We start from the raw sequence: 26794 nt of genomic DNA on the forward strand, positions 1-26794 counted from the left end.
GTTTGTCTGCACCTTCCTGAAGTCCCAAATCATTTCCTTTGTCTTCTCCACGTCTTCCGCAAACTTGTTGACATAGTTTGAGTTGGATCCTTCAACACAGTCATGAGTTAGCATTGTGAACAGCAGCGGGCTGAGCACACAGCCTTGGGGAGCACCAGTGCTCGGTTTAATTGGACTAGAGACATTGCTGCCCACACGGACCGACTGTGGCCTTACTGTCAAGAAGTCTAGTGTCCAATTGCAGAGGAAGATGTTGAGACCCAGTGAGAACAGTTTCCCCACCAGTTTCTGAGGTGTGACGGTATTGAATGCTGAACGGAAGTCTATAAACACAGTCTGGTGTATGAGACCCCACTTTCCAGGTGGGACAGGACAGAGGCTACCGCATCATCAGTGCATCGATTTAAGTGATAAGCAAACTGGAAAGGGCTGGAGAAAGGCTTTAATGTACTCCATGACCAGTTAATGAAAGCATTTCATAATGGTTGATGGTAATGCCTCTGGACGATAGTCATTTAGGCAGGTTACTATCACCTTCTTTGGCACTGGATGATGGCTGCCACTTTGAAAACTGAGGGGACAATGCGTTGTTCCAGAGAGATGTTGACCAAATCCATCAGCACCTCCAACAGCTGGGCTGCACAGTCTTTCAGAACCCAACCTGGCATTTTATTGGGCCCCACAGCTTTGCATGGGTTAAATCTGGCCAGGGTCTTCCTCATGTCAGCTTCAGCCAGACAGACTGTCTGCTCTCCTGGGGGAGGGGTGCCTTCCTTGCCAGCACTTTGCTCTGCACATCAAACCGGGCTTCGAAGACATTCAGCCTCTCAGGGAGTCAAACATCCTGGTCACACATGCAGGTTAGATGTAGTCCGTAATCCTCTGAATTCCCAGACACATGCACCACTGGTATCGCACTGTAAATTCTCTGAGAATGCTCCCATTTTACCTTCCTGATGGAGCAGGAAGGCACAGTTCTCTCTAAGGGTTCCTTTACCAAATCAAATCTGGTTCATTATACAACACCCAATCCAGAACAGCCTTTCCCCCAGTGGCCCAACCACAAGCTACTCTAAAAAGCCATCTTGCAGACATTCTGCAAAGTCCCTCTTAGGATCAATCACCAACCTGCTTTTTCTAACCTACCTGCGTATTGAAAACCTCCATGACAATTAGAACATTGACCTTTTTACAGGCATTTTCTATTTCTTATCGTAATTTGTATCCCACAACTTGCCTGCTGTTTAGAGGCCTGCCATCTCTTTACTCTTGTAGCTTCATTTTCTAAAGTAAGGAACTGAGATAACTTTAAATTGATGCTACTATTTCATTCCTAATTTACACCCAGGAGACAGCATTCTGCTAGGTAAAATTTTATGATTTTCAGAAAAATCATAAATCATAATCTACCCACAAGGATTCTACATCTTCTGATCGTATGTCATCTCTTTCTGAGGACTTAATTTCATTTTTTATCAACAGAGCTATCCCACCTCTGTGAATAGCTGCCTGTCCTTAAAATACAGTGTGTATCTTTGGATGTTAAGCTCCCAGCTCTGAGCTTCTTTCAGCCATGACTCAGAGATATCCACGTCAGAAGTGCTAATTTCTAACTGTGCTACAAGCTCATCTACCTTATTCCATTTACTGCGTGTGTTCAAATATAGCACCTTCAGTCCTGTAGTCATCACCCTTTTTGATTTTACCTTCATATTACACTTTGACTCATCCCAGAGACAGCAATTTTGCCCTATCATCTGTCTGTCCTTCCTCACAGTCTCATTGCACACTGCACCTACTTGTAAACCAGCTGCCACATCATCAGCCCTATCAATTGGGTTCACATCCCCATGACAAATTAATTTGAACGCTCCCTAACAGCTCTAACAAGCCTGCCCCCAAAGATATTGCCCCCCCCCCTTGGGTTCAGGTGAAGTCCATCACTTTTTGGGATACCATCCGAGAAGAGATCCCAATGATCTAGAAATCTGAAACCCTGTTCCCTGCATCAATTCCTCAGCCGCACATTCATCTGCCAAATCAGCATACTCTTAGCCTCGTTGGCATGTGTCACTAGCAGCAATCCAGAGATTACTATCCTGGAGGTCCTGTTCTTCAGCTTTCTATCTAATCCCTACATTCTCTCTTCAGTGCCTCCTCCCTTTTCCTACCTATGTTGTTGGTACAATATGTATGATAACTTCTGGCTGCTCATTCTCTCCTTTTAGAAGGCTGTGGACCCAAACTGAGACATACCCAACCCTGGCACTTGGGAGGCAACATATCATCCACGTGTCTCTTTCACATCCAGAGAATTTCCAGTCTGCTACTCTATGGATTCTGCCATCACTTCTTCTCCCTCCTTCCCTTCTGAGCCACAGAGCCAGACTCAGTGCCGAAGGCCAGGTCGCTGTGGATTCTCCGTGGTAGGTATTCAAACCGGCCACTGGGGTACTCTGCACTGTCTGCCTGTTCCCTGATAGCCACCCAGGTATCTGCTCCTGTACCTCCCTACAGCTCCTATCGATCACATCCTCATCTGCACGAAGGCCATCGATGTGCAGCCCCAGTTCCTTAACACGATCTCCAAGGAGCTGCAGCTCAATGCACTTCATGCATATATAGTTATCAGAGAGACTGGAGGTCTCCCTGTGTTCCCACATCTTGCACGAAGAACATACTACTAATTCTGAATCCATTCCCACTGCACCAGCTATGCACTAATAGACAAAGAAAGAGAAATGTCTTATTAGAAACTTACTTAGAGCCTCCACCTGTTCTTGCCAAAGCCTGCCCACTCCAATGCTGTCCACTCCAACAATCGTCACTTCTTTACTGAGAGCCTAAGAGATGATTATGACTGCAGCCCAGCTAAAACTCCCAAAAGTCTTCAAGCTCTCTTGAAACATCGCTCCATCTCAGCCAAACAAGCAACTGCTCATGATGGTTGCAGCCTGCCGAAAAGTCCAGGGAGGTTCAGAGCTCTTATTAACTCTTGCACTGCCTCAGCCAAACAAGCAGCTGCTCATGTTGATTGCAACCTGCCATTCAGATGGCCTTAAATTGCCATTGATTTTCTATATATCAATACCTTATTAACAGCAATTTATACAGTGCCACAGACTTGAACCTAACTGCAGTAATGAAATCCTTCCCCAATATCAATGCAAATGAACCCATAACCTTTACAGTGTGTTATCTCATAGCATCCAAGATTGAACTACATGCTTGCACAGGTCTGTTTCTGCTCTTCAGACATCTGCTCTCGATTAGTTCCAACTTCACCCCCATAATTAGGAAGACATGCACACTCTTCCCCTCTAAAAAGATGTACTACACTTTTACTTATTTTTCCTCTTACATGCAATGCCAATAAAAAGTATTCACTCCCCCCTTCCCCCCGGAAGTTTTCCTGTTTTATTGTTTTACAACATTGAATCAGTGGATTTAATTTGGCTTTCTTTTTGACACTGATCAACAGAAAAAGATTCTTTTATGTCAAAGTGAAAATAGATATCTAGAAAATGATCTAAATTAATTACAGATATAAAACACAAAATCATTCATTGCACAAGTATTCAGCCCCTTCAAGTCAGTATTTAGTAGATGCACAGCCCAGAGTCTGTGTGGATAGATCTCTATCAGCTTTGCTAATCTGGACACTCCAACTTTTCCCTATTCTTCTTTACAAAACTGCTCAAGCTCTGTCAGATTGTACGGGGATCATGAATGAAAAACTCTTTTCAAGTCGAGCCACAAGCTCTCACTTCGATTGAGGTCTGGACTCTGACTTGTCCACTCCAGGGCATTAACTTTGTTGTCCTTAAGCCATAAAGTGAAGCTTTGGCTTCATGCTTGGGTCATTGTCTTACAGCTCTCTTGCAGACTGCATCAGGTCTTCCTGCAGCATTTCCCTGCGCCAAACATAGCATTTAGATTGATGGTCAAAAAACTCAACTTTGGTTTCAACAGACCATAGAACCTTCTTCCAGCTGACTTCAGAGTCTCCCACATGCCTTCTGGCAAATTCTAGCCAAGAGTGGCTTTCTCTTTGCCACTCTCCCATAAAGCTGTGACTGGTGAAGTGCCTGGACAACAGATGTTGTATGTACAGCCTCTCCCATCTCAGCCACTGAAGCTTGTAATTCCTCCAGAGTTTGCTTAGTTGGTGGCCTCCCTCATTAGCCCCTCCTTGCAGTCACTCAGTTTTTGAGGATGGCCTACTTATGCAGATTTACAGCCGTGCCATATTCTTTCCATTCTTGATGATTGATTTAACTGTACTCCAAGGGATATTCAGTGACTTAGAAATTTTCCTGTATCCATCTCCTTTCTTGTGCTTTTCAATACTTTTTGCAAAGTTGCTTGAAGTGTCCTTTTGTCTTCATGGTGTAGTTTTTGCCAGGATACTGACACACCAGCAGATGGACTTTCCCGATATAGGAGTATTTTTAGTACAATCAATTGAAACACCTTGCCTGCACACAGGTGATCTCCATTTAACCATATGACTCTAAGACCACTTAACTGCACCAGTGAGGATTTGGTGTGTCAAATGAAAGGGGGTGAATACTTGTGCAATCAATTATTTTGTGCTTTATAATTGTAATTAATTTAGATCACTTTGTAGAGATTTATTTTCACTTTGATTCAAGTGTCTTTTTCTGTTGATCATTGTCTAAAAAGCCAAATTAAATCCACTGTGATTCACTGTTGTAACACAATAAAATATGGAAACTTCCAAGGGAAGGGGGGTGAATACTCTTTATAGGCACTGAATGCGACCTAATCAACAGTCCTAGAATCAAACCTCTCATCAAATGCTTTGTAAGAAATCAGATGCAACAGGCAAATTTGGGGACATTAATAAAAATAAAAACTTCAGAAACACCGGCCATGTACTCAGTATCAACATCAAACTGTCTCAAAGGGCAGCACTGTCATGCAGCAAATAGAGCCACTGGCTCACAGCACTAGAGACCTGCATCAATCCTGACCTTGGATGCTATCTGTGTAGTCTTTGCACATTCTCCATGTAACCAAGTGGGCTTCCTCCAGTTGCTCTGGTTTTCTCCCATAGTCCAAAGCTGTATCAGTTAGTGAATTAAATTGCCCCTACTGTTTGCATGATTGGTAGTGATAGATGAAAATGTGAAGAGGATATAATATGGGATTAACATAGCAGTAGTATAAATGGATGGTTAATGTCTGCATAGACTCAGTGGGTTGAAGGGACTTCTGACTGTGCTGTATCTCTTTACAATTCTATAACTTCAACTCAAATGCGATAGACTCGCTTAAGATCGTTCATTCCCATAATCCATTTGAATAATACCTCCTTGTATTCCTTCTGTATGAGGATATCCTTTTCCTCACTTTCTGCATCAGATCATCATGGATCAGCAGTAAAGAAGTACATAACTTATGTGATAGATTCCATGCAATAGGTCACAACAATGAATGTTAGAGTTGTTTAATTAAAGTTACCTGGAACACACTAGCAAAATACAGATCTTTAAAGAAACTTGAAATGCGCATCTTCGTAGAGAGACATAAAAAGTCCTTCATATCATCCATTTATAAACTTATAACTTTTCAATGGATTTCTTCACACATGATACAATACCTATAAAAAGTATTGACACCACCCCCCACCCTGGAAGTTTTCATGTTTTATGGTTTTACGACATTGCAGTGGATTTAATTAGGCTTTTTTTACACTGACCACAAATAAGCTTTCATGTCAAATTGAAAATAGGTCTCTACAAAGTGATTTAAATTAATTACAAATATAAAACAGAATAATTGATTGCTTAAGTATGACACATCATATCATCACTGGTGCAGCCAATTGGTTTTAGAAGTCACATAATTAGTGAAATGGAGATCTGTTTTTGGAGACCTGTATGCAGTTTGCCAGAAGGCATGTGGGAGACTGAAATCATCTGGAGCAAGTTTCTACGGTTTCAGAAAAGCAAATTTGAGCTTTTAGGCCATCAGGCTAAAATGTTTGGCATAAGACAAACACCATACATCATCAAAAACACACCATCCCTACTGTGAAACATGATGGTGGTTGCATTATGCTGTAGGGATGCTTCCCTGTAGCAGGTCTAGAAGGGTTGTATAGGGGGTAAAATGAATGGAGCAAAATACATGGAAATCCTGGAGGAAAACCTGATGCAGTCTGCGAGCGAACTGTGACTTGGGAGATCTGTCTTTCAGCAAGACAATGACCCCAAGCATAAAGCCAAAGCTACACTCGAATGGCTTAAAAACAACAAAGTTAATGACCTGGAGAGGCCAAGTCAGAGTCCAGACCTCAATCCAATTGAGAATTTGTGACTGGAAAAGGGCTTTTCACTCACGGTCCCCATTCAGTTTGAAAGAGCCTGAGCAGTTTTGTAAAGAAGAATGGGGGGAAATTGTGCTTAAGTGTCCAGATGTTCAAAACTGATCCACAGAGACTCTGGGATGTAATTGCTGCCAAAGGTCTACTAAATACTGACTTGAAGGGGCTGAATACTTATGCAATCAATTATTGTGCTTTATATTTGTAATTTAGAAATTAATTTAAATTAATTAAGTAATTAAAGGCCTGAACAGAACAGATATGGCAAAGTTATGGTAGGGGTGTCTAGGACAAGAGGGCACAACTTTAGGGTTGAAGGGCATTTATTTAAAACAGAGATGCAGAGTAATTACTTTAGTCAGAGGGTGGTAAATCTGTGGAATTTGTAGCCATGAATGGGGGTGGAGGGTGTAGTTAAGGCAGATACAGCTTCTTGATTAGCCAGTACATCAAAGGGTATGGGGTGAAGGCAGAGGAGTGGGAATGACTAGAAGAATTGGACCAGCCCACGATTAAACGGTGGAGCAGACACAATGGGCTGAATGGCCTATTTCTGCTCCTCTTTCTTATGGTCTTATACGAGGGGTGATTGTTAAGTTCATGGCCTAAGGTAGGAGATGAGTTATACAGCTCTCGTTACATGCAGTTCCAACTTTCTGAGTGATTATGCAGGAAGTTTGAAGTTAATAAGTCATCGGGGTGATTGATGAGTGTGACCTAAGGCAGAAGGAGATGAGTTATTAACTTCTAACTTTCTGCATAATCACTCAAAGAATTGAACTGCATGCGCACATAACGAGAGCTGTATATCTCATCTCCTTCTACCTTAGGCCACAAACTTATCAATCACGCCATCTAGATCATTTTGTAGAGGCCTGTTTTCACTTTGACGAGTCTTTTTCTGTTGATCAGTGTCAAAAAAAGACAGATTAAATTCTCTGATTCAATATTGTAAAGCAGTAAAACATGAAAACTTCCAGCTTCCGGGGTGCAGGTGGGGGGGTGGGGGTTAGTTTTTACAGGCTCTGCACCTTGGTTAAGGAACCTGATAGTTGAAGGGTAATAACTGTTCCTGAACTTGGTGGGGTGGGATCTGAGGCTCCTGTACCTGCATCCCAACGTCAGCAGGAAGAGAGTATTGCCTAGGTGGTGATGGGGTTGCTTTGATGATGGATGTTGCTTTATTGTGGCAGCACTATTTGTGGATGTGCTCAATGGTGGAGCATTCTGCCAGTGAGGGACTGGGCTGTATCCATTACTTTTTTTTTATATAGGTTTTTCCATTCTTGGCCAATGGTGTTTCCATACCAGGCCATGATGCTTTCCACTGTGACTCTATAAAAGTTTGTCAAAGTTTTAAATGATACGTCAAACCTGCACAGACTTCTAATAAAATAGAGGTGCTGTTGTGCCTTCTTTGGCACAGACCTTACAGGACAGACCTTCTGACATGATCGCACCAAAAGTTACTGAAAACATTCAACATCTATGAAATGCAAAACTTTACACTACTGGTATAGAAATATTTATCCCAGTCATTTTTGCAATCAAACCCACACAACTACAAGTGAAAATTGCAATCACAGACACCAGTGTCCATTAAAGTCATATTTATTAAAAGGGCAATTTCATAACTGAAGATACAATATTTAGAATGTCAAATTCTTATATTTGTAATGAGAAATTCTTACTGACTTTACATCAAGAACGTTTATCAATGCTACACTCCAGTGCCATCTAGAGAGAGATCTGCAGTTTTCAAAAAGAAAATTAATACAATGGAACAAGTACAAACTTTTTTTTAGCAAAAAGACAGACCAGTACTTAATGAGGCAATTTACCTGCACTTCATGTACAGAACATAGAAATCTACAGCACATTACAGGCCCTTTGGCTAGTGTGCCAACCATGTAACCTACTCTAGAAACTGCCTAGAATTTCCTAGCACTAGCCCTCTATTTTTCTAAGCTCCATGTAGCTATTTAAGAAGCTCTTAAAAGACCTTATTTCTGCTTCCACCACCACCGCCGCTGGCAGTGCATTCCACGGACCCACTCCTCTATGTGAAAAAAAAACTTACCCCTGACATCCCCTCAATACCTTTTTCCAAGCATCTTAAAACTATGCCCCCTCGGGTTAGCCATTTCAGCCCTCTGGCTATCCATATGATCAATCGCCCTCATAATCTTATACACTTCTATCAGATTACCTCTCATCCTCTGCCACTCAAAGGAGAAAAGGCCAAGTTCACTTAACCTATTCTCATTAAGATACACCCTTCAATCCAGGAAACATCCCTGTAAATCTCCTCGGCACTCTGTGCCCGTAGTATCCACATCCAGAACTAAACAGTACTCCAAGTGGGGTCTGACCAAGGTCTAGCACAGCTCTGGCCCCATTTCTCACAATTTTGGGAAAGTAAACAATATAAATTGCTGCTTTTTCCAAGTACTTTGATTAAAGCAAAAAAAAAGTTTGAAATGTTGTTTCTGTCTATGGCATGTTGAATTCAAGACCCACCAGAACTGGAGAAACAACATTCCATCTGACCACTTGGGATTTTGCAGATCAGACCTCTAGATTTAATATTGAGTAGTCCTTAAACTTCAACTTGATATGCACATGGCATTATTATTTTGCAATCTCCCAGAATAATGCACCATGTTCTGATTTGACCATGCAGTTTATTTCTGTATTAACCAGTCCCCTCTAGTTATTCATGTACATGTAAAATATCTTTGTCTCACTCTGCTTCCAGTTACCTCAGTTTAATAGCCCTCAAGCACTTTAAAACTTGTTTTTCCACTTAGCATCTTGCAGGTCTTTCTACTACTATTCTGAAATAATAAGACCATAAGATATGGGAGAATTAGGCCATTTGACCCATCGAGTCTGCTCCACTATTTCATCATGGCTGATCCAATTTTCCTGCCTTCTCACCAAATCCCTTCATGCCCCAACCAATGGAGATATTGTTCATTTCTCCATTTCAAATAACTGCCCAGCTGTACTGTCTTCCAATTCTGACTAAAGGTCTACATTGGATGCATCAATCTCTCTTGCTGGACGCTCACTAGTTTGCAGTAAAAGCATTCAGACTTTGAAACACAACTCAAAGTTAAATATTGAGCAACACACAAGCCACTGGAAGAGCTCAGCAGGTCAAGCAGCATCTGTTGGAGCAAAGACCAGACCCAGGGTTTGAACAGAGGTAATAGCAATTCCTTTACTCCCACAGGATGTTGTGCAATCCACTAAGTTTGTTACTACAGATTCCAGTATCCCCAGTCCCATCTCCAAATTAAATTATTGAATCCATTCTAAAGGTACAACTCATATTTCCCATAGTAAAATTATGTAAATTGTTACTTTCATTGTTTAATAATCTCATTATTGGAATAAAAAAGGCTGCAGAGTTCAATATGGCAGCTATTGCAGTAGCTCATGTAACATCAGCACTTTGAATCTCCAACTCACTGACAACACAGGTCTTGTATTGGATAAGAGTTAATTGTCAGTAACATCCATCAAAAATTGCAACATTTTAAAAACTAATAAGCATCCATTGAGAAGCTAAATGTAATTAAGGTACCTAGTTTATTCTTAGTCTACCATAAATGTAATCAGATTTTGAAAATGTCCCAATCCTCTTAATGCATTTTGCATCTTTCTTTAAAAAGGAATGCTGCTTGCCAGACAAAATAAAGACCCTCTCTGAACTCCACAACTGCATGGCGCCATCATATTCATATCTCACCAAAAGGCCTTGAGTACATTATAGTTAAATTGGATTACAAATTTTGTGTCATTGGATTGTCCAGGCCAAAGACATACTATAACTTGCCCACAGCAATTAAATACAAGATCAATTTAATGTTTATACTTTTCCCCCAAAGATTTGAAATAAGCAGAGCAAAGCAAATTATTGAAAGTGGCTTTATATAAATTATTGATAAAAAACAGCTTATCTCAACATAAAATGTTTGGTAAAAGTCAATCTAACATTATCTTTATTGTTAAGCATTTTGAAAAAGAAAATGTACAATTTACAGAAACTGAAACTATTTACAGATTTTTACTTCAAATTCCCTTTTTAAAACAGCAGTTCACTTGAAGCCCAGTATGTCTGGATAATTTTCTAATTTAATAGACTTTAGAATCCGTTATTCCAACATATCCAAAAAAAAGTCTTGTATCTATTTTTGGCAGTTAAATATAAATGGATAAGGCAATATACAACCACATACTGTAATGTCAGTGTGAAATTATACACATTCATGCAGATATGCATGGTCCAAACAACTGGGAGTATTTTTTTATGCATTGAAAAACCTGGTCTACAAAGTAGTAACTCACACCAACATGTCAAGTTTTTAATGGTACCATTGAATGTCTCACAAACCCAAATTAAACACTTGAAAGCAAAATAAGATATTTCAAGAATGATAATGTTAACACTGAAAATATTTTTATACATAAATGAACATTATAAATTTTTTCCCCTCATTACAAAATAAATCCTCAGCATTAAGTGAAAATGCACATTAGCCAAAAATTGCAAGTTTTAAAACTAATAAATATCCAAATGAGAAGCTAAATCTGGTTGAGGTACTTCTTTAACATGAAGCATTAGCACCTGAAGCATTTGGTCTTCAAACATTCATTTCCTTCTGATTAAATGACAATGGTTTAAAGTAGTTCTCCTGCTACACACTCAATGAAATATTCAGTACATAAGCCTCAGTCTCCCAACAACTTGTGACTATTAATCACAACTGATTCAGAATACAATCAAGGTAACACTAAGCAACAGGACTGGTGAAAGGTCTTGGCCCAAAACGTCAACTGTTTATTCCCCACCATTGGTGTTGCCTGACTTGCCGAGTTCCTCCAACTTTCAGTGTGTTGCTCAAAATCTCCAGCACTTGCAGAATTTATTGTTTATTGTGATTAGATCAGCTAATTTTGTTATTACTTTTAGATGCTTAAATCCTTGTAAACAGACGCTTTGGTTGAAATGACACCCACACACGCTATGCTTAAGCAAGTTCGTGAGATAGAAGTTTTGATGCAGGCAAAGACAGGATGAGCAGGAACAAGAAACCTAGGAAAATAAAATAAAAATAAATGCAAAATAACTGGAAACATTGTTATCTATTTTAAATGCACTCTTAAAGAATTTTGAATCCAATTAGTGGCCGATGAGCTAATTTTTTTTAAATGTGTTGAGAAATACCTAATTTCAAAGTACTAGTTTTCCAATGAAAATAGAACAATCCAGATGGGTGACCAGACATAATCAGTACCTTCAACCATATACACGATGGCTTTTAAGTGTACTGCAGAAAGTTAGCTGCTATATGCACATGTACCTTTTTCAAGCTAATGTTTTACATTTAGTTTGAAAGGTTGGAATTTTCAGAACTTGATCATGGATACTGCCACAGTATTCGTTTAATAAATGTGACAGTTCAACTTTTCCATCAAAATAGTACAAAGGACATTTTAACTATACAGTTGAAAGTCATAAAGGAACATGCAAGGCTCAAAATTAAAGCCTTGTAACTTTGCAACAAAGCCCGCAAGAACAAAAAAAGTAAATTTAATACAATACTGCTATCTGCCGCAGGTGACCTTGCACTGCACTGTGGTCTTTTTCCAAAAGTTCATTAGCTAACAGTTCAAATCCTTGTGAAAGGACAATAGCTTTAGTCACCTTTTACTTCAATTTGCCCTAGAATCAGGAATCATCAGTTCTGCTATTGTATTCCAATGTGCGTTTTCTCACGGTATCCTGTGAATGATCCCCATCTCCTTTCACCATAGCCGTCTCAATTCTTTTACAACTGCCCTTCTTTGCTTCAGAACACAGATCTTCCTCATCTTCATCCTGGAACTGTCCGTCCTTTGGCTTGGTTCCTGACATTTTTTCATTGCAAAAAATGTCACACTCAATTTTCAATGTAATTAAAAAAAGCATCATCACAAACTATTTATTTAGTTCATTGTTAAATATAACATTAAGGATGAGAATGAGTTAATGATCAATAGATACACTAATCAAAATGTCTGCAAAGAATGGTATAAGTCAGTGTTACTACTCGAAAGGAAGCAGCAATAATGCTCTTCAGAGAAAGCTGATGGTAGGCAGTTGAGAGCTTTTTCTAATTTGAAAAAATCAGTAAGGATCAACTGCGATCAGGAATGCACAAGAATATGGGGTGATGTAAGGATAGGAGAGCAAAATACTCAGGGGAAAAAATAGATCACACAACTGAAGCAGAGAGACCATAAGTGTCTTAAGCTACTAGGAAGAACATGTTAGTCTAAGCAGTCTAAATTATTTGTTAACAATAAGGAACCTCAAATATTATATAATGGACCCACAATCTACTGGAACTGAAAGATAATCATTTTTTGAAACTAGCTTCTGCTCCTTTTCTTAAGTGCATTTTCAAAAACCCTGTACTTGAATTCATAGGTACTGCAAACATTCTTAGAAGAAAATTGGACTCACTTTGAGAAATATGAGGTTGATATCTATATCGCCGGGATGGTAATACACAGTCTGCCACAAAGACCAGAATCTAAAACAAATGTAGATATTTGAAATAAATTTAATAAACTCAAAAGAATTTTCTATGTTGAACTTGAATTTTTGAACCATGATGTTTAGTTTTATTTACTATAAATATACTTGCATCTTTTCAATCAAAATAGATCTGAGTTGAAACCATTCTACATCATAAATTAACCTATGAAAGCCATCTTTAGATATCTTACCAATCCAAGCACAAGACCAGAAAACAGAGTCACCAAAGCAAAAATGGTATATGATCCCCAAACAGGTATGCCAATATCTTCAGTGAAGTAATTATGGCAGTGCTGAAAAATAAACATTTTAAACGCATTTTAAAATACAGCCACATTAAGATAATGAGATCAGTCATGGAAACAATGTCTAGAAATCTGAAAAGAAAAACATGGCTTAAAACAAGCAGCATTAATCCAGGCCACAATAATAGTACTCCAAAAGCCATATAGTTTTAATCACATTCGGTGCTGTTAAAGTCAGATGCCTCATTAGCATCTTCAGGCAATTTCACATGCAAACTATTGTAATTTTTGGGTATCACCAAGCAACCAGCCTAAAGGAAGAGATTCTCAAAATCAACACACAACTTTACTAAATGCTGTTCAAAAATTCCCCCAAATACACGCATTTACCCTTTCTATCCAATCAGTCTCTTTCCAGCTATGTAATAAGGGTTGGCTAGTAAGTGGGAAGTAGAATGCAAAGCAGTAATAAGGTAGTACACTGAGACAGAAATGGTCATAGCCTAATAATTGGAGAACAAGTGAACAGTGCACAAAAATTAAGGCACAGATAACTATAATTGCTTTGTATCTCCCAGAGATCTATACGAGTCCTAAATTTTTCAATTATGATTTGGATTTTTAAACAATATGCTCAAGCAATACACAAAGTTGTGCCAAAGTTGTACCCAACAACTTGAAATTTATGGAAATAAAAAGTCATGCACTTCCAACCATTAGAAAATATCCTGAATTTCCATTGACAAGAGGCCAAGAAATATGGATAATGAAACAAAATTAGAAAGCCTGGAAGAAAATATGTAGATGCAAAAATGAGAAAAATCAATGAAATCTTGCCATTTACATAAATGACTAAATATAATACATGCATATACAATATAAAATTGCCATAATCTATTCACAGGTAACATAGTAGAAATAAAAACACATGCACAATTTGCAAAATCACCCATCACGTAGCCCTACTGGCCCCTCAAGTTTGAAGCATCAGAAGGTGGGAAGTGAACAAACACCCTCATTATCTCGTACAAACACGCTGGAGGAACTCAGCAGGCCCGGCAGCATCCGTGGAAACGAGCAGTCAACGTTTCGGGCCGAGACCCTTCATCAGGACTGGAGGAGTAGGGGGGAGGGTGGGAAGGTGCCAGATGAAAAACCAATCGGAAAGATCAAGGGGTGGGGGAGGGGATAGGCAGGAGAGGTGAAGGAGGAATGTAAGGGGAAAGCACAATGGGTAGTAGAAGGTAGAATCATGAAAGAGGTGACAGGCAGCTGGAGGAGGAGGCAGAGTGAAACTGGGATAGGGGAAGGGGGGGGAAATTACTGGAAGTTGGAGAATTCAATGTTCATACCAAGAGGCTGGAGACTACCCAGATGGTATATGAGGTGTTGCTCCTCCAACCTGAGTTTGGCCTCATCATTGCAGTAGAGGATGCCATGTATGGACATATCCTAATGGGAATGTGAAGCAGAGTTGAAGTGGGTGGCAACTGGGAGATCCTGTCTGTTGTGGCAGACTCACAGACAACAGAATCACAAGTGAAGTGTTGCCTCACCTGGAAGGACTGTTTGGGGCCCTGAGTGGTGGTAAGAGATGAGGTGTAGGGACAGGTGTAGCACTTACACTTGCAGGGATAAGTGCCAGGTGGGAGATCTGTGGGGAGGGATGTGTGAACCAGGCAGTCGTGGAGGGAACGATCCCTGCGAAAAGCAGAGAGGGGTAGAGAGGGAAAGATGTACTTAGTGGTGGGGTCCTGTTGAAGGTGGCGGAAGTTGCGGAGGATAATATGCTGGTTCCGGAAGCTGGTGGTAGGTGAGGATAAAGGGAACACGGTCCTTGTTGTGGTGACAGGAAGATGGGGTGAGGGCTGAAGTGTGGGAAATGGAGGAAATGCGGGTGAGGGCATCATTGATGATGGCAGAAGGGAAACCACAATCCTTAAAGAAAGAGCACATTTGAGATGTCCTGAAATGAAAAGCCTCATCCTGGGAGCCGATGCGGTGGAGATGGAGGAACTGGGAATAGCATTTTTGCATGTGGCAGGGTGGGAAGAGGTATAGTCGAGTTAGTTATGAGAATCAGTGGGTTTATAGAAGATGTCAGTGGACAGTCTGTCTCCAGAGATATAGACCGAGAAAGGGGAGAGAAGTGTCCAAGATGGACCAAGTGAATTTGAGGGCTGGGTGAAAGTTCGAGGCAAAGTCGATGAAATTGACGAGCTCAGCATGGGTGCAGGAAGCAGCACCAATGTAGTCAAGGAAAAGTTGGGGAGCAGTACCAGTATAGATTTGGAGCATAAACTGTTCCAGATAACCCACGAAGAGGCAGGCATAGCTGGGACCCATGCAAGTGCCCATAGCTACACCCTTAGTCTGAAGAAAGTGGGAAGAGCCGAAAGTTATTAAGTATGAGTACCAGTTCTGCCCACCGGAGGAGTGTGGTGGTTTTTGGGAACTGGTGAGGTCTATTGTCAAGAAAGTAGCGGAGGGCTTTGAGGCCTTCGTGATGGAGAACTGAAGTGTATAAGGATTGGACATCCATGGTGAAAATGAAGCGATCAAGACCAGGGAACTGGAAGTTACTGAAGAGGTGGAGGGCAGGGGATGCATCCCGGATGTAGGTGGGGAGGGACTGAACTATGGGTGACAAAATGGAGTCCAGGTAGGCAGATACAAGTTCGATGGGTCAGGAGGAGGCCAAAACTATTGGCCTACCAGGACAATTAGGCTTGTGGATCTTGGGAGGTGTGCAGTGCAGGGTGTGGGAATTATGAGTTTTTTGGCTGAGGATGGAAGGTCTCCGGAGTTGATAAGGGCAGTGATGGTACAGGAGACAATGGTTTGATGTTTTTTGGTGGGGTTCTGTTCCAGGGGTAAGTAAGAGGAGGTGTCAAGAGAGCTGCCGTTTGGCCTCAGTGAGGTAAAGGTCCATCCGCCAGACTACTACAGCACCACCTTTGTCTGCGGGTTTGATGGTGAGGTTAGGATTAGTGTGGAGGGAGTGGAGGGCAGTGCGTTCAGAGGGAGTGAGGTTGGAACAGGAGAGAGGAGAGGTGAAGTTGAGACGGTTGATGTCTCGGCAACAGTTGGAGATGAAAAGATCGAGTGCAGGTAGAAGGCCCAGTGGGGGTGTCCAGGAGACGGGAGAAGGGGGTCATCAATAGGGGGATGGGATCCCTTCTTAAAGTAGTAGGCTTGGAGACGTAGGCGACGGAAGAAGAGTTCAGCATTATGGCAGGCACGGAACTCACTGAGGTGTGGACGGAGGTGGACAAAAGTGAAGCCCTTGCTAAGGACAGAATGCTCTGTCTCAGAGAGAGGAAGGTCAGAGGGAATGGTGAAGACATGGCAAGGGTTGGGGCTGGGGTCAGAGGAGGGTAAAGAGTGGGAGGTCTCAGGAGGGAGAGGGGGGTTAGGATGTTGAGTGAGAGCTGGCTGAGGGGAGGATGAGGGATCAGAGGAATGGAGGGGGGTTGAGGGGTGGAGGGAAGGTTGGGAGTTGCGGGGAGGATAGTGGGTAGTAGAGGAATAAGACGAGCGGTAGGACCCAGCGGCAGTAAGAGTGGTCCCGGTCTGGAGAGGGTCAGCATCTCAGTCCGAGCTGGATCTAGAGCAGGGGGTGTCGGAGCCTGTGGCCTGCAGAGTGCCAGAACTGAGGTCCGAGTCAGAAGCGAGTGAGTCCATGGCGCGCCGGGGGCTAGTGCCCATGCATCTGCAGTGTACTTTGTGTTTACATCCTCATTATCTGCAGCCTCATCTTTGTCTAGTTATCTGTACTAAGCTACCTGCAGTTCCATTTTCCCCCAGTTATGTAATTATAATTTCAACAAATGCAAAAAGAATTAAAGTTAGGAACAATAACCCTTAGTTCATCCAGTATTACAGTGTAATGGCAGTTCAAATTATAAACTAAACTGAGCTGATATTAAGCTAAAATATAAAAAATAAGCCCCCAATATCAACATCAATTTGACCCGATTATACACACTAAAATTGCCTAAATATTAAATGCCTTTTAAAGAAGCAAGATGCAAAAATTACACCATCACAACTCAACTAGCAGCAGATAATAACTTACACGAATCCACATGGACAGCTGAAATAATGCTGACATGCCACTCATCCTGCAATGACATTACAACAGGGTCATAAGTAATATACAATTAGGATTAAGAGTGTCAGCAAATGATCCATGATCTATACTTAAACACATCTGTACTTCATAATTCCAACCAACATTATTTGACCACTTCAAATTAAGTCAACTTTTAAATGGAACAGGTTCTGTAAGAAGGCAATTCTTATCGACTTTCACAAACTAACAAATGCATGCTTAGATGATAATTTCAGAGAACCCACAATCCAAGGCTATTTGATAACAAGGTTGATTTTAAGCCCAAAGATGAGTGCTATTGTTATGTCATATCATGGCAATTAGAAATCACAACCAACACTTGGGATTGTGTTCTAAATTTATATATTTTCTTGTAAAAGTTGTTCACTATATTGGACTGAAAACAGTTTCTCCATATTACTCTGTAGCAATTCTATCCTTGGTATTCTTGTTATGCTTATTGAGAACAGTGCATACTGTGTCCATTCCTTCTACACGGAAAGTGATTTTCAACAATATTCCCTACACTACCAACCACTTACTTGGAAATGGGTAACAAAAGGAAAACCAATTCACTAATACTTCTCATTCTACTTTAAATTTCTATGGCATTGTTTCATAGCCTGACAAGTTATTTTCTTTGATAAGCACTTTTCAGCATTTTAACAAACTTATTTCAGAAATGAGCATGACTATGAACATTCACAGCGTAACACAAAATTAGTTAATCAAAATGTAAGGGGAAAATGAGACAGGTTTTCAAAAATTCATTTTTAATAACCTCTCTTTTACACCTTAAATATTATTAACTTTAAGGTAATGTTAGGATGCGTCCAGAAGATTTTAAACACTTGAAATTTTATCTATAAATTAACAATTAGTCTTAAGAACCATCACTGGAGTCTACATTCCCTATCATTTAAATTCAAGCAAGTAATGTAATTTCAATTGCAGGCCATTTCATAACCAAATTATAATGAACAAAACCAAAAACTACTTTAAATAACACATTTAAGGAAAAATATACACCTTATTCAAGAGACAGCCCAGGAAATTACAGAGCAGTGAGTCTTTCTTCAGTGGTTGGTAAGCTGATGGAAAAGATCATGAGAGGCAGGATTTATGAACATTTGAAGAGGCATAATATGATTAGGAATAGTCAGCATGGCTTTGTCAAAGGCAGGTCGTGCCTTACGAGCCTGATTGAATTTTTTGAGGATGTGACGAAATATATTGAAGGTAGAGCAGTACATGTAGTGTATATGGATTTCAGCAAGGTATTTGATAAGGTACCCCATGCAAGGCTTATTGAGAAAGTAAGGAGGCATGGGATCCAATTGGCTTGCCCACAGAAGGCAAAGAGTAGCTGTAGACGGGTCATTTTCTGAATGGAGGTCAGTCACCAGTGGTGTGCCTCAGGGATCAGTTCTGGGACTCCCACACTTCGTGATTTTTATAAATGACCTGGATGAGGAAGTGGAGGGATAGGTTGGTAAATTTGCTGATGACACAAAGGTTAGGGGTTGTGGATAGAGCGGAGAGCTATCAGAGGTTACAGCGTGACATCGATAGGTTGCAAAACTGGGCTGAGAAGTGGCAGATGGAGTTCAACCAAGATAAGAGTGAGGTGGTTTAGTCTAACAGGTCAAATATGATGGCAGAATATAGTATTAATGGTAAGACTCTTGGCAGCATGAAGGATCAGAAGGATGTCGAGGTCCAAGTCCATAGGACACTCAAAGCTACTGCGCAGGTTGACTCTGTGGTTAAGAAGGCACACAATGCACTGGCCTTCATCAACCGTGGGATTGAGTTCAAGAGCCAAGAGGTAACGTTACAGTTATATAGGACTTTGGTCAGACCCCACATGGAGTACTGTGCTCAGTTCTGGTCACATCACTACAGGATGTGCAAACCATAGAAAAGGTGCAGAGGAGATTTACAAGGATGTTGCCTGGATTGGAGAGCATGTCTTGTGTGAGTAGGTTGAGTGAACTCAGCCTTTTCTCCTTGGAGCGGCAGAGGATGAGAGGTGACCGATAGAGGTGTATAAGATGATGAAAGGCATTGATTGTGTGGATAGTCAGAGGCATTTTCTCAGGGCTGAAATAGCTAACGCAAAAGGGCACAGTTTTAAGCTGCTTGGAAGTAGGTACAAAGGAAATGAAAGGGGCAAGTGTTTTTTTTAAACTTAGAGTGGTGAATGTGTGGAATGAGCTGCCGGCAATGGTGGTGGAGGCAGATAATGATAGGGTCTTTTAAGAGGCCCCTGGATAGGTAAATGGAGCTTAGAAAAAATGGAGAGCTATGGGTAATTCTAGATAATTTCTAAAGTACATGTTCGACACAGCATTGTGGGCCAAAGGGCCTGTATTGTGCTGTAGCTTTTCTATGTTTCTATGTTTAACTACTGTTAAAAAAAAGCGATGAATTGTGCATAAACTTACAAAAAGGATGAAGGCTGTAACCAAGAGTACATTGGTTCTATGGCTTCCCACTTCTTTCCATCTATGAAGTCAATGAAATCATTCTTCATTCTAGGACCTTGATACTTCCTAAATTCTCCATCCTTACAACTGGGGGGAAAAAGATGATTCAATACCACGTAATTTTCATGCTTTCTCAATCACAAAATACAAATATCACTTAAATAAGCAGCACCATAGAAGCTTCCAATGCTTTGCCTTCAAAACATACTGTATATTATGCAAAAAACAAAAGAGGTAAAATAAATCGCACTTTAGCTTGCTTATCAACATACAGATTTAGAAGAAAGAAAGAATGAAATAATTGATTAAAACTGGACACATGTAACATGAAAAATATCTGGTTATAATGATAGAACCAGGCTAAATGTTCTTTTTATAAAAAATGGTTAAAATTACTGATGATTCAGATCATAGCAGCATCTAGTTATCTAAGGAAACTTACAGAAGATCCTGTAAGGACACTTTTGCCAAAACAAATAATAAAATAATCTCCAAGTGAGAAAAATAAATGAGTTACAGTCATTTTCATTTTGCTTACCGCAGATTAACACTTGTTTGGAATAAGTAATGAAGTCCTTCTGACCACAAATTTAAATCACAACTTAACTGACCGAAGTTGACAACTACTGGCTCAATTGCTTCAATAATGTTTCTTTCTTTTTTTACATAATCAGACCATCAAGTACCTTTGCACCTTTCAAAAACTCCAGGAATTACCCAAGATAATTCAGTTCAGTTGAATAATAATTTGCAATTTGCCTATTGTCACAATAGGTCTACAGTAGATGCAATCTCACTGGCTCTCCACTCAGCCTTGGATCAACTGGACAATAGCAACAACTACACAAGGCTGCTGTTTAACACTCAGTGTTCAACACCATCATAACCTCAGTACTAATCAACAGGCTCTAAATCCTGGGCCCTTTTATCTTGTTCTGCAACTGAATCCTTGATTTCTTCACCGGGAGACCACAGTCAGTGTGGGTCGGAAATAACTCCCTCCGTGCTGACCATCAAAGGCACACCTCCAGACGTGTGCTCTACTATCTCTATAACCACAACTGTGAGGCTACGGGTAGCTCAAGCCGCATTTATAAATTTGCTAACAGCACAACCATTGCTGGCAGAATTTCAGATAGTGATGAGCAGGCATAAAGGAGTGACATAGATTAGTTGATTGAGTAGTGTCACAGCAACAACCTTGTACTGAAAGTCATTAAGACCAAGGAATTGATTGTGGACTTCAGCAAGGGGAAGTCAAAAGAATACACACCAGTCCTCATCAAGGGATCAGCAGTGGAAAGGGTGAGTAGTTTCAAGTTCTTGGGGATCTACCCTGGGCCCAACATATTGATCCAATTACAAAGGTGCCACAACAGCTGCTACATTTCATTAGGAGTTTGAGGAGAATTGGTATGTCAAAATCACTCACAAATTTCTTCAGGTGTACAGCAGAGAGCTAACTGGTTGCATCACCGCCTGGTATGGAGAGGCCGCTGTAGGAGATCCGAAAATGCTGCAAAGAGTTGCAAACTCAGCCAGCTTCATCTGTTAGTCTCCCCATCAGAGGGCACTTCCAACATGTTGCCTCTAAAAGGCGGTTTCCATCATTAAGAACTCACATCACCCAGGTCCCACCCTTTTCTCATTGCTATCATCAAGGAGGTGGCACAGGAGCCTGAAGACACACTCAACATTTCAGGAACAGCTTCTTCCCCCTCCACCATCAGATTTCTGAATAGACAATGAACCCATGTACACTACCTCACTATTTTTTCTTCTTATGGTCTCTTTTTGCATTACTTATTTTATACATATACATCCATACCACTTTGTTCGTGTTTGTTCTCTCTCTCTCGTTGACTTTTCTGCAACTGTTTTTTTTAGAAACGGGATGGGGTTACTAGCCCTATGCCCAACTCTCCTCCTTTCACAGCCAGGCTTGGGACTAGACTATCAAAAGATGACCCCGAATTCAGTGTTTAGCTTACAAGTTCCCCATGCCTGACTTTTTCCCTTTACACAGTATTAATTGAGCATTACAAAAGTAAACAACATTGGACTTCACAATGTCTGCACGGAATATATATTCTAGCCTAAGTTTATTACTTTATTGCGAATTAGCAAGTTATCAGTTTAAAATCCAAGTTAATATATCTGAATGGCACAAGTATTATGATGCAATTGCTATCCAAGTCCTAATATTGTTAAATTACTGGACATATTACATGAGAAAACACAGGACACCAATATTGGAATTAGATACCACGGTCCTGCATAAACAGTATTAATTTCAACTGATCTGATATTGTATCCAAAAGCATAGTCATCTCTTCATGAATATATCACTTTATATATATATATATATGGCTGAGCATTTGACTCATTTGGGCCCAATTTTGGACAGGGAGGAAGAAATCACTGCTGAAAGTGTCTAAGTGCTATACAAGAATGGGAAGAAATACTTCCAGATTTTCTAACTGCAGATTCAATATATCAAAATACATAGAAATTACATGGAAAAATGTTTAAAAATGCACAATAAGAAAACCTTAAAATGTACTTACTGGTATATTGTGGGAAGGGCTGTAATGATGAATCGACCACTCAGACCTGTTTTTAAAAAGGATACTTGTCACAACAAAAATGCAAATTATTGAAAAATCAGAATTATGTAGTTTAATTTTTGGGAATACACTAAATCTATAGAAATAGTATTGCCAGCTTTTAACACATACTTTCCACAAGTTATCAAGTTATCACTCCACCCGCCCCCAAAGAGGAAGTCATAGATTCCTTCACAAACTTAAGCCATTGAGACAGTCAAAACTGAAACACACCCTTCAGTCCACCAGTTATATTCATTCATTGTTGAAAAATTTAGCTCAGTCCTATAACTCTGCCCAGAACCTACTTCCACACTAGGAGCAATTTTACAATGGACAACTAACGTACAAAACCACTTATTTTTAAGGTGCTTCAGGTTCTTCCCATAGCACAAGGAAAACTATACATCACAGGGACAGCACACAATGATAGTGCTGTGTACATGGACTTTCAAATTATGCTTGCTGAATCTGCCATCAAAACTGAAACCTCCAGAATAAAGAAAGGCCATTGACAACATTAATATGGAATTGGCTTTGATAGAAGAAACTTGGGTGAACTGGACAAAGAACAAAGTGACATGCATTTATCAAGGCTCTTCATCAAGGGTTCATACACCAATCACTAATTTTCTTCATTTTTTTTCCTGCATAGAAGGTACACAATTTCAAAATAGGCAAGTAGCACAGAACATTAAGGATGCTGACTTCAATAAAACGGGGTAAGAAGTAGATGAAGTTTAATGTAGTGAAATGCAAAGTGATAATACAGTAGTAGGAAAAACAAGGGACACATCCAAAGTGGAGACGTGGCTATATGTACACAATCACAGATGCAGTAGGACAATTGAGAAGGGCTTTATTAATAGAGGAAGAGCTGGAAAAAATAAGAAAATCAATCCAAATTGTTATAAAATGTTGGTTCAATTATAATTGCATTATATCCAAATCTGCTGCACACTCAATCTCTAGAAGACTCAATATTCTGGGATTCCACTGCTTTAAACAGAGCAGGAGAGGTTAAAGGCAGCTGGGTGGCACTTCTAGTCAGGGAAAATGTCACGGCAACACTTAGGACAGACTGAAAAACTTGTCTAGTGAGGCTTTATGGGTGGAATTGAGGGATAAGATTGTTGAAAGGTATTCTAAGGGACCAGATATGAGTATTTAGGTAGCCATGGATAGTCAGCATGGCCTTGCATGAGCTAAGATGCGTTTAACTAATTTTATGGAATTTTTCCAAGGGAGTTACCAAGAAAGTTGATGAAGGCAAGGCAGTGGATGTTGTCTACATGGACTTTAGCAAGTCCCCACATGGGAGGTTGGTCAAGAAGGTTCTTTTGCTTGCTGTTCAAGATGAGGTAGTAGATTGGATTAGACATCAGCTTTGTGGGAGAAGCCAGACTGGTGGTCTGCTGTTATTTGTCATCCATATCAGTGATAATGTGGTTAACTGGATCAGCAAATTAGCAGATGACACCAAGACTGGAGGTGACTATGAGGAAGACAATCATGGCTTGCAACGCAATCTGGACCAGCCAGAAAAAAAAATCAACATTTTAAGTTTGGATAGATACATGAATGGTAGAGATATGGAGAGCAGAGTAGATAGCTTAAGACTACATGTTTCTGTGCTGTATTTTCTATGACTCAATGAATAGCAACTCACAGCAGGTACACACTAGTATGTCAAACCTTGCAACATATAGAAACAAACATTTACACTCCCCTGATAAAATGCAGTCTAACACCTCAACAGCTACTTCTCCCAAATACCATTCTTTATAAGCTTTTTTTGCTCTCAATAACGGTTTAATCATTACTATAAAGATATTTTATTTCACTAGAAAAAAAAACCGCAAGTAATCAAAGAAAATACCTGGCTGTTCAGTTATATCCACTTTGGCAACGTTCACACCCAGATCATCACTCCACTCTGCAAACTCATTCCACTCTGACTGAAGTTGTTGACAAGCAGGACACCAGGGGGCATAACTAGAGATTAAACAAGGCACTGATTAACACACACGACTATTACTAGCTCATTCTTTTGTCGTATGTAATTTACTAGTTTTATTTCAGAAATGTTACTGAGCAATTTAAACATTACAATTTACCAAAAGTAGGTTTAAAGGCTGCAGTGATCAGTGTCTCCCAGTTCAAGCAGATGCCCGACCTGGGACGCCGGTCACTAGTTTGAGCCCCGATCCTGTCCTACAACGTGTTTATATCTCCTGGAATCGACAGTCTTGCTGAGTTCCTCTCAGCACAGGCTTCCCCACAACTGTGATAAACTAGAGGCGGGGTCAGGGCCGTGTGCCTGCCCCGAATCGCCATGGCCACTCAGCGCGGCTAACAGTATCGTGATACCTACAACTCCACCATCCATTCGCCGTCGAGAATCTCCTTCCAGTTGTGGTCAGTAATGACTTTGACCAAATTCCTCTCGGCCTGCAGAAGTGGCAACAACCATAAGAAGATCAACAGCGCAAACGCGCGAACCGGCCGCCCAAAGGCCCCAACTCCAACAACCGCCATTTTCCTCAACGTGTCTGCTGCGCATGTCACCGACGCAATCGCGACAGCCTCGATACAAATACGGCGGGGAGGGAGAAGCTCGTCAGTGATTGGACAGAGGAAGGTCGGGGCAATGCGGATTGGACAGAGGAAGGTCGGGGCAATGCGGATTGGACAGAGGAAGATCAGGGCAATGCGGATTGGACAGAGGGAGATCAGGGCAATGCGGATTGGACAAATGGAACCGGGCAGTGGGGATTGGACAGAGGGAACCGGGCAGTGGGGATCGGACAGAGGAAACCGGGCAGTGGGGATCGGACAGAGGGAACCGGGCAGTGGGGATCGGACAGAGGGAACCGGGCAGTGGGGATCGGACAGAGGAAACCGGGCAGTGGGGATCGGACAGAGGAAACCGGGCAGTGGGGATCGGACAGAGGGAACCGGACAGAGGAAACCGGGCAGTGGGGATCGGACAGAGGGAACCGGACAGAGGAAACCGGGCAGTGGGGATCGGACAGAGGGAACCGGACAGAGGAAACCGGGCAGTGGGGATCGGACAGAGGAAACCGGGCAGTGGGGATCGGACAGAGGGAACCGGGCAGTGGGGATCGGACAGAGGGAACCGGGCAGTGGGGATTGGACAGAGAGGAAATCGGGCAGTGGGGATTGGACAGAGAGGAAATCGGGCAGTGGGGATTAGACAGAGAGGATATCGGGCAGTGGGGATCGGACAGAGAGGATATCGGGCAGTGGGGATTAGACAGAGAGGATATCGGGCAGTGGGGATCGGACAGAGAGGATATCGGGCAGTGGGGATCGGACAGAGAGGATATCGGGCAGTGGGGATTGGACAGAGAGGAAATCGGGCAGTGGGGATTAGACAGAGAGGAAATCGGGCTGTGGGGATCAGACAGAGAGGATTTCGGGCAGTGGGGATTGGACAGAGAGGAAATCGGGCAGTGGGGATTGGACAGAGAGGAAATCGAGCAGTGGGGATTAGACAGAGGAAATCAGGCAATGGGGATTAGACAGAGGAAATCAGGCAATGGGGATTGGACAGAGAGGAAATCGGGGCAGTGGGGATCGGACAGAGGGAACCGGACAGAGGAAACCGGGCAGTGGGGATCGGACAGAGGAAACCGGGCAGTGGGGATCGGACAGAGGGAACCGGGCAGTGGGGATCGGACAGAGGGAACCGGGCAGTGGGGATTGGACAGAGAGGAAATCGGGCAGTGGGGATTGGACAGAGAGGAAATCGGGCAGTGGGGATTAGACAGAGAGGATATCGGGCAGTGGGGATCGGACAGAGAGGATATCGGGCAGTGGGGATTGGACAGAGAGGAAATCGGGCAGTGGGGATTAGACAGAGAGGAAATCGGGCTGTGGGGATCAGACAGAGAGGATTTCGGGCAGTGGGGATTGGACAGAGAGGAAATCGGGCAGTGGGGATTGGACAGAGAGGAAATCGAGCAGTGGGGATTAGACAGAGGAAATCAGGCAATGGGGATTAGACAGAGGAAATCAGGCAATGGGGATTGGACAGAGAGGAAATCGGGGCAGTGGGGATCGGACAGAGGGAACCGGACAGAGGAAACCGGGCAGTGGGGATCGGACAGAGGAAACCGGGCAGTGGGGATCGGACAGAGGAAACTGGGCAGTGGGGATCGGACAGAGGAAACCGGGCAGTGGGGATCGGACAGAGGGAACCGGACAGAGGAAACCGGGCAGTGGGGATCAGACAGAGGAAACCGGGCAGTGGGGATCGGACAGAGGAAACTGGGCAATGGGGATCGGACAGAGGGAACCGGGCAGTGGGGATCGGACAGAGGGAACCGGGCAGTGGGGATTGGACAGAGAGGAAATCGGGCAGTGGGGATTA

At 41.8% G+C, this 26794-nt stretch overlaps 1 protein-coding gene and 1 long non-coding RNA gene across 2 annotated transcripts in view; one reads left to right on the top strand and one right to left on the bottom strand.

The window, feature by feature from the left end:
* The window catches only part of LOC132385846 (uncharacterized), a 48646-nt gene extending 35708 nt beyond the window's left edge, over positions 1-12938 (top strand). The window contains exon 4 of the long non-coding RNA XR_009509314.1: positions 12834-12938. This is a non-coding gene — a long non-coding RNA (uncharacterized LOC132385846). The remainder of the gene's footprint in view (positions 1-12833) is intronic.
* On the bottom strand, positions 7946-25395 carry tmx1 (thioredoxin-related transmembrane protein 1). The gene is made up of 9 exons (XM_059958069.1): positions 24773-25395; positions 24278-24393; positions 22360-22405; positions 19751-19879; positions 17268-17313; positions 13136-13237; positions 12870-12939; positions 12069-12271; positions 7946-11456 (listed from the first exon to the last, which is right to left on the bottom strand). The coding sequence occupies exons 1-8, from the start codon at positions 24934-24936 to the stop codon at positions 12093-12095; spliced, it is 852 nt and encodes a 283-aa protein (XP_059814052.1). The 5' UTR covers positions 24937-25395; the 3' UTR covers positions 7946-11456; positions 12069-12092.
* Between the last annotated feature and the right edge of the window lie 1399 nt (positions 25396-26794).

Source organism: Hypanus sabinus, chromosome 2 (assembly GCF_030144855.1).
Source record: "Hypanus sabinus isolate sHypSab1 chromosome 2, sHypSab1.hap1, whole genome shotgun sequence".
NCBI lineage: Eukaryota > Metazoa > Chordata > Chondrichthyes > Myliobatiformes > Dasyatidae > Hypanus > Hypanus sabinus.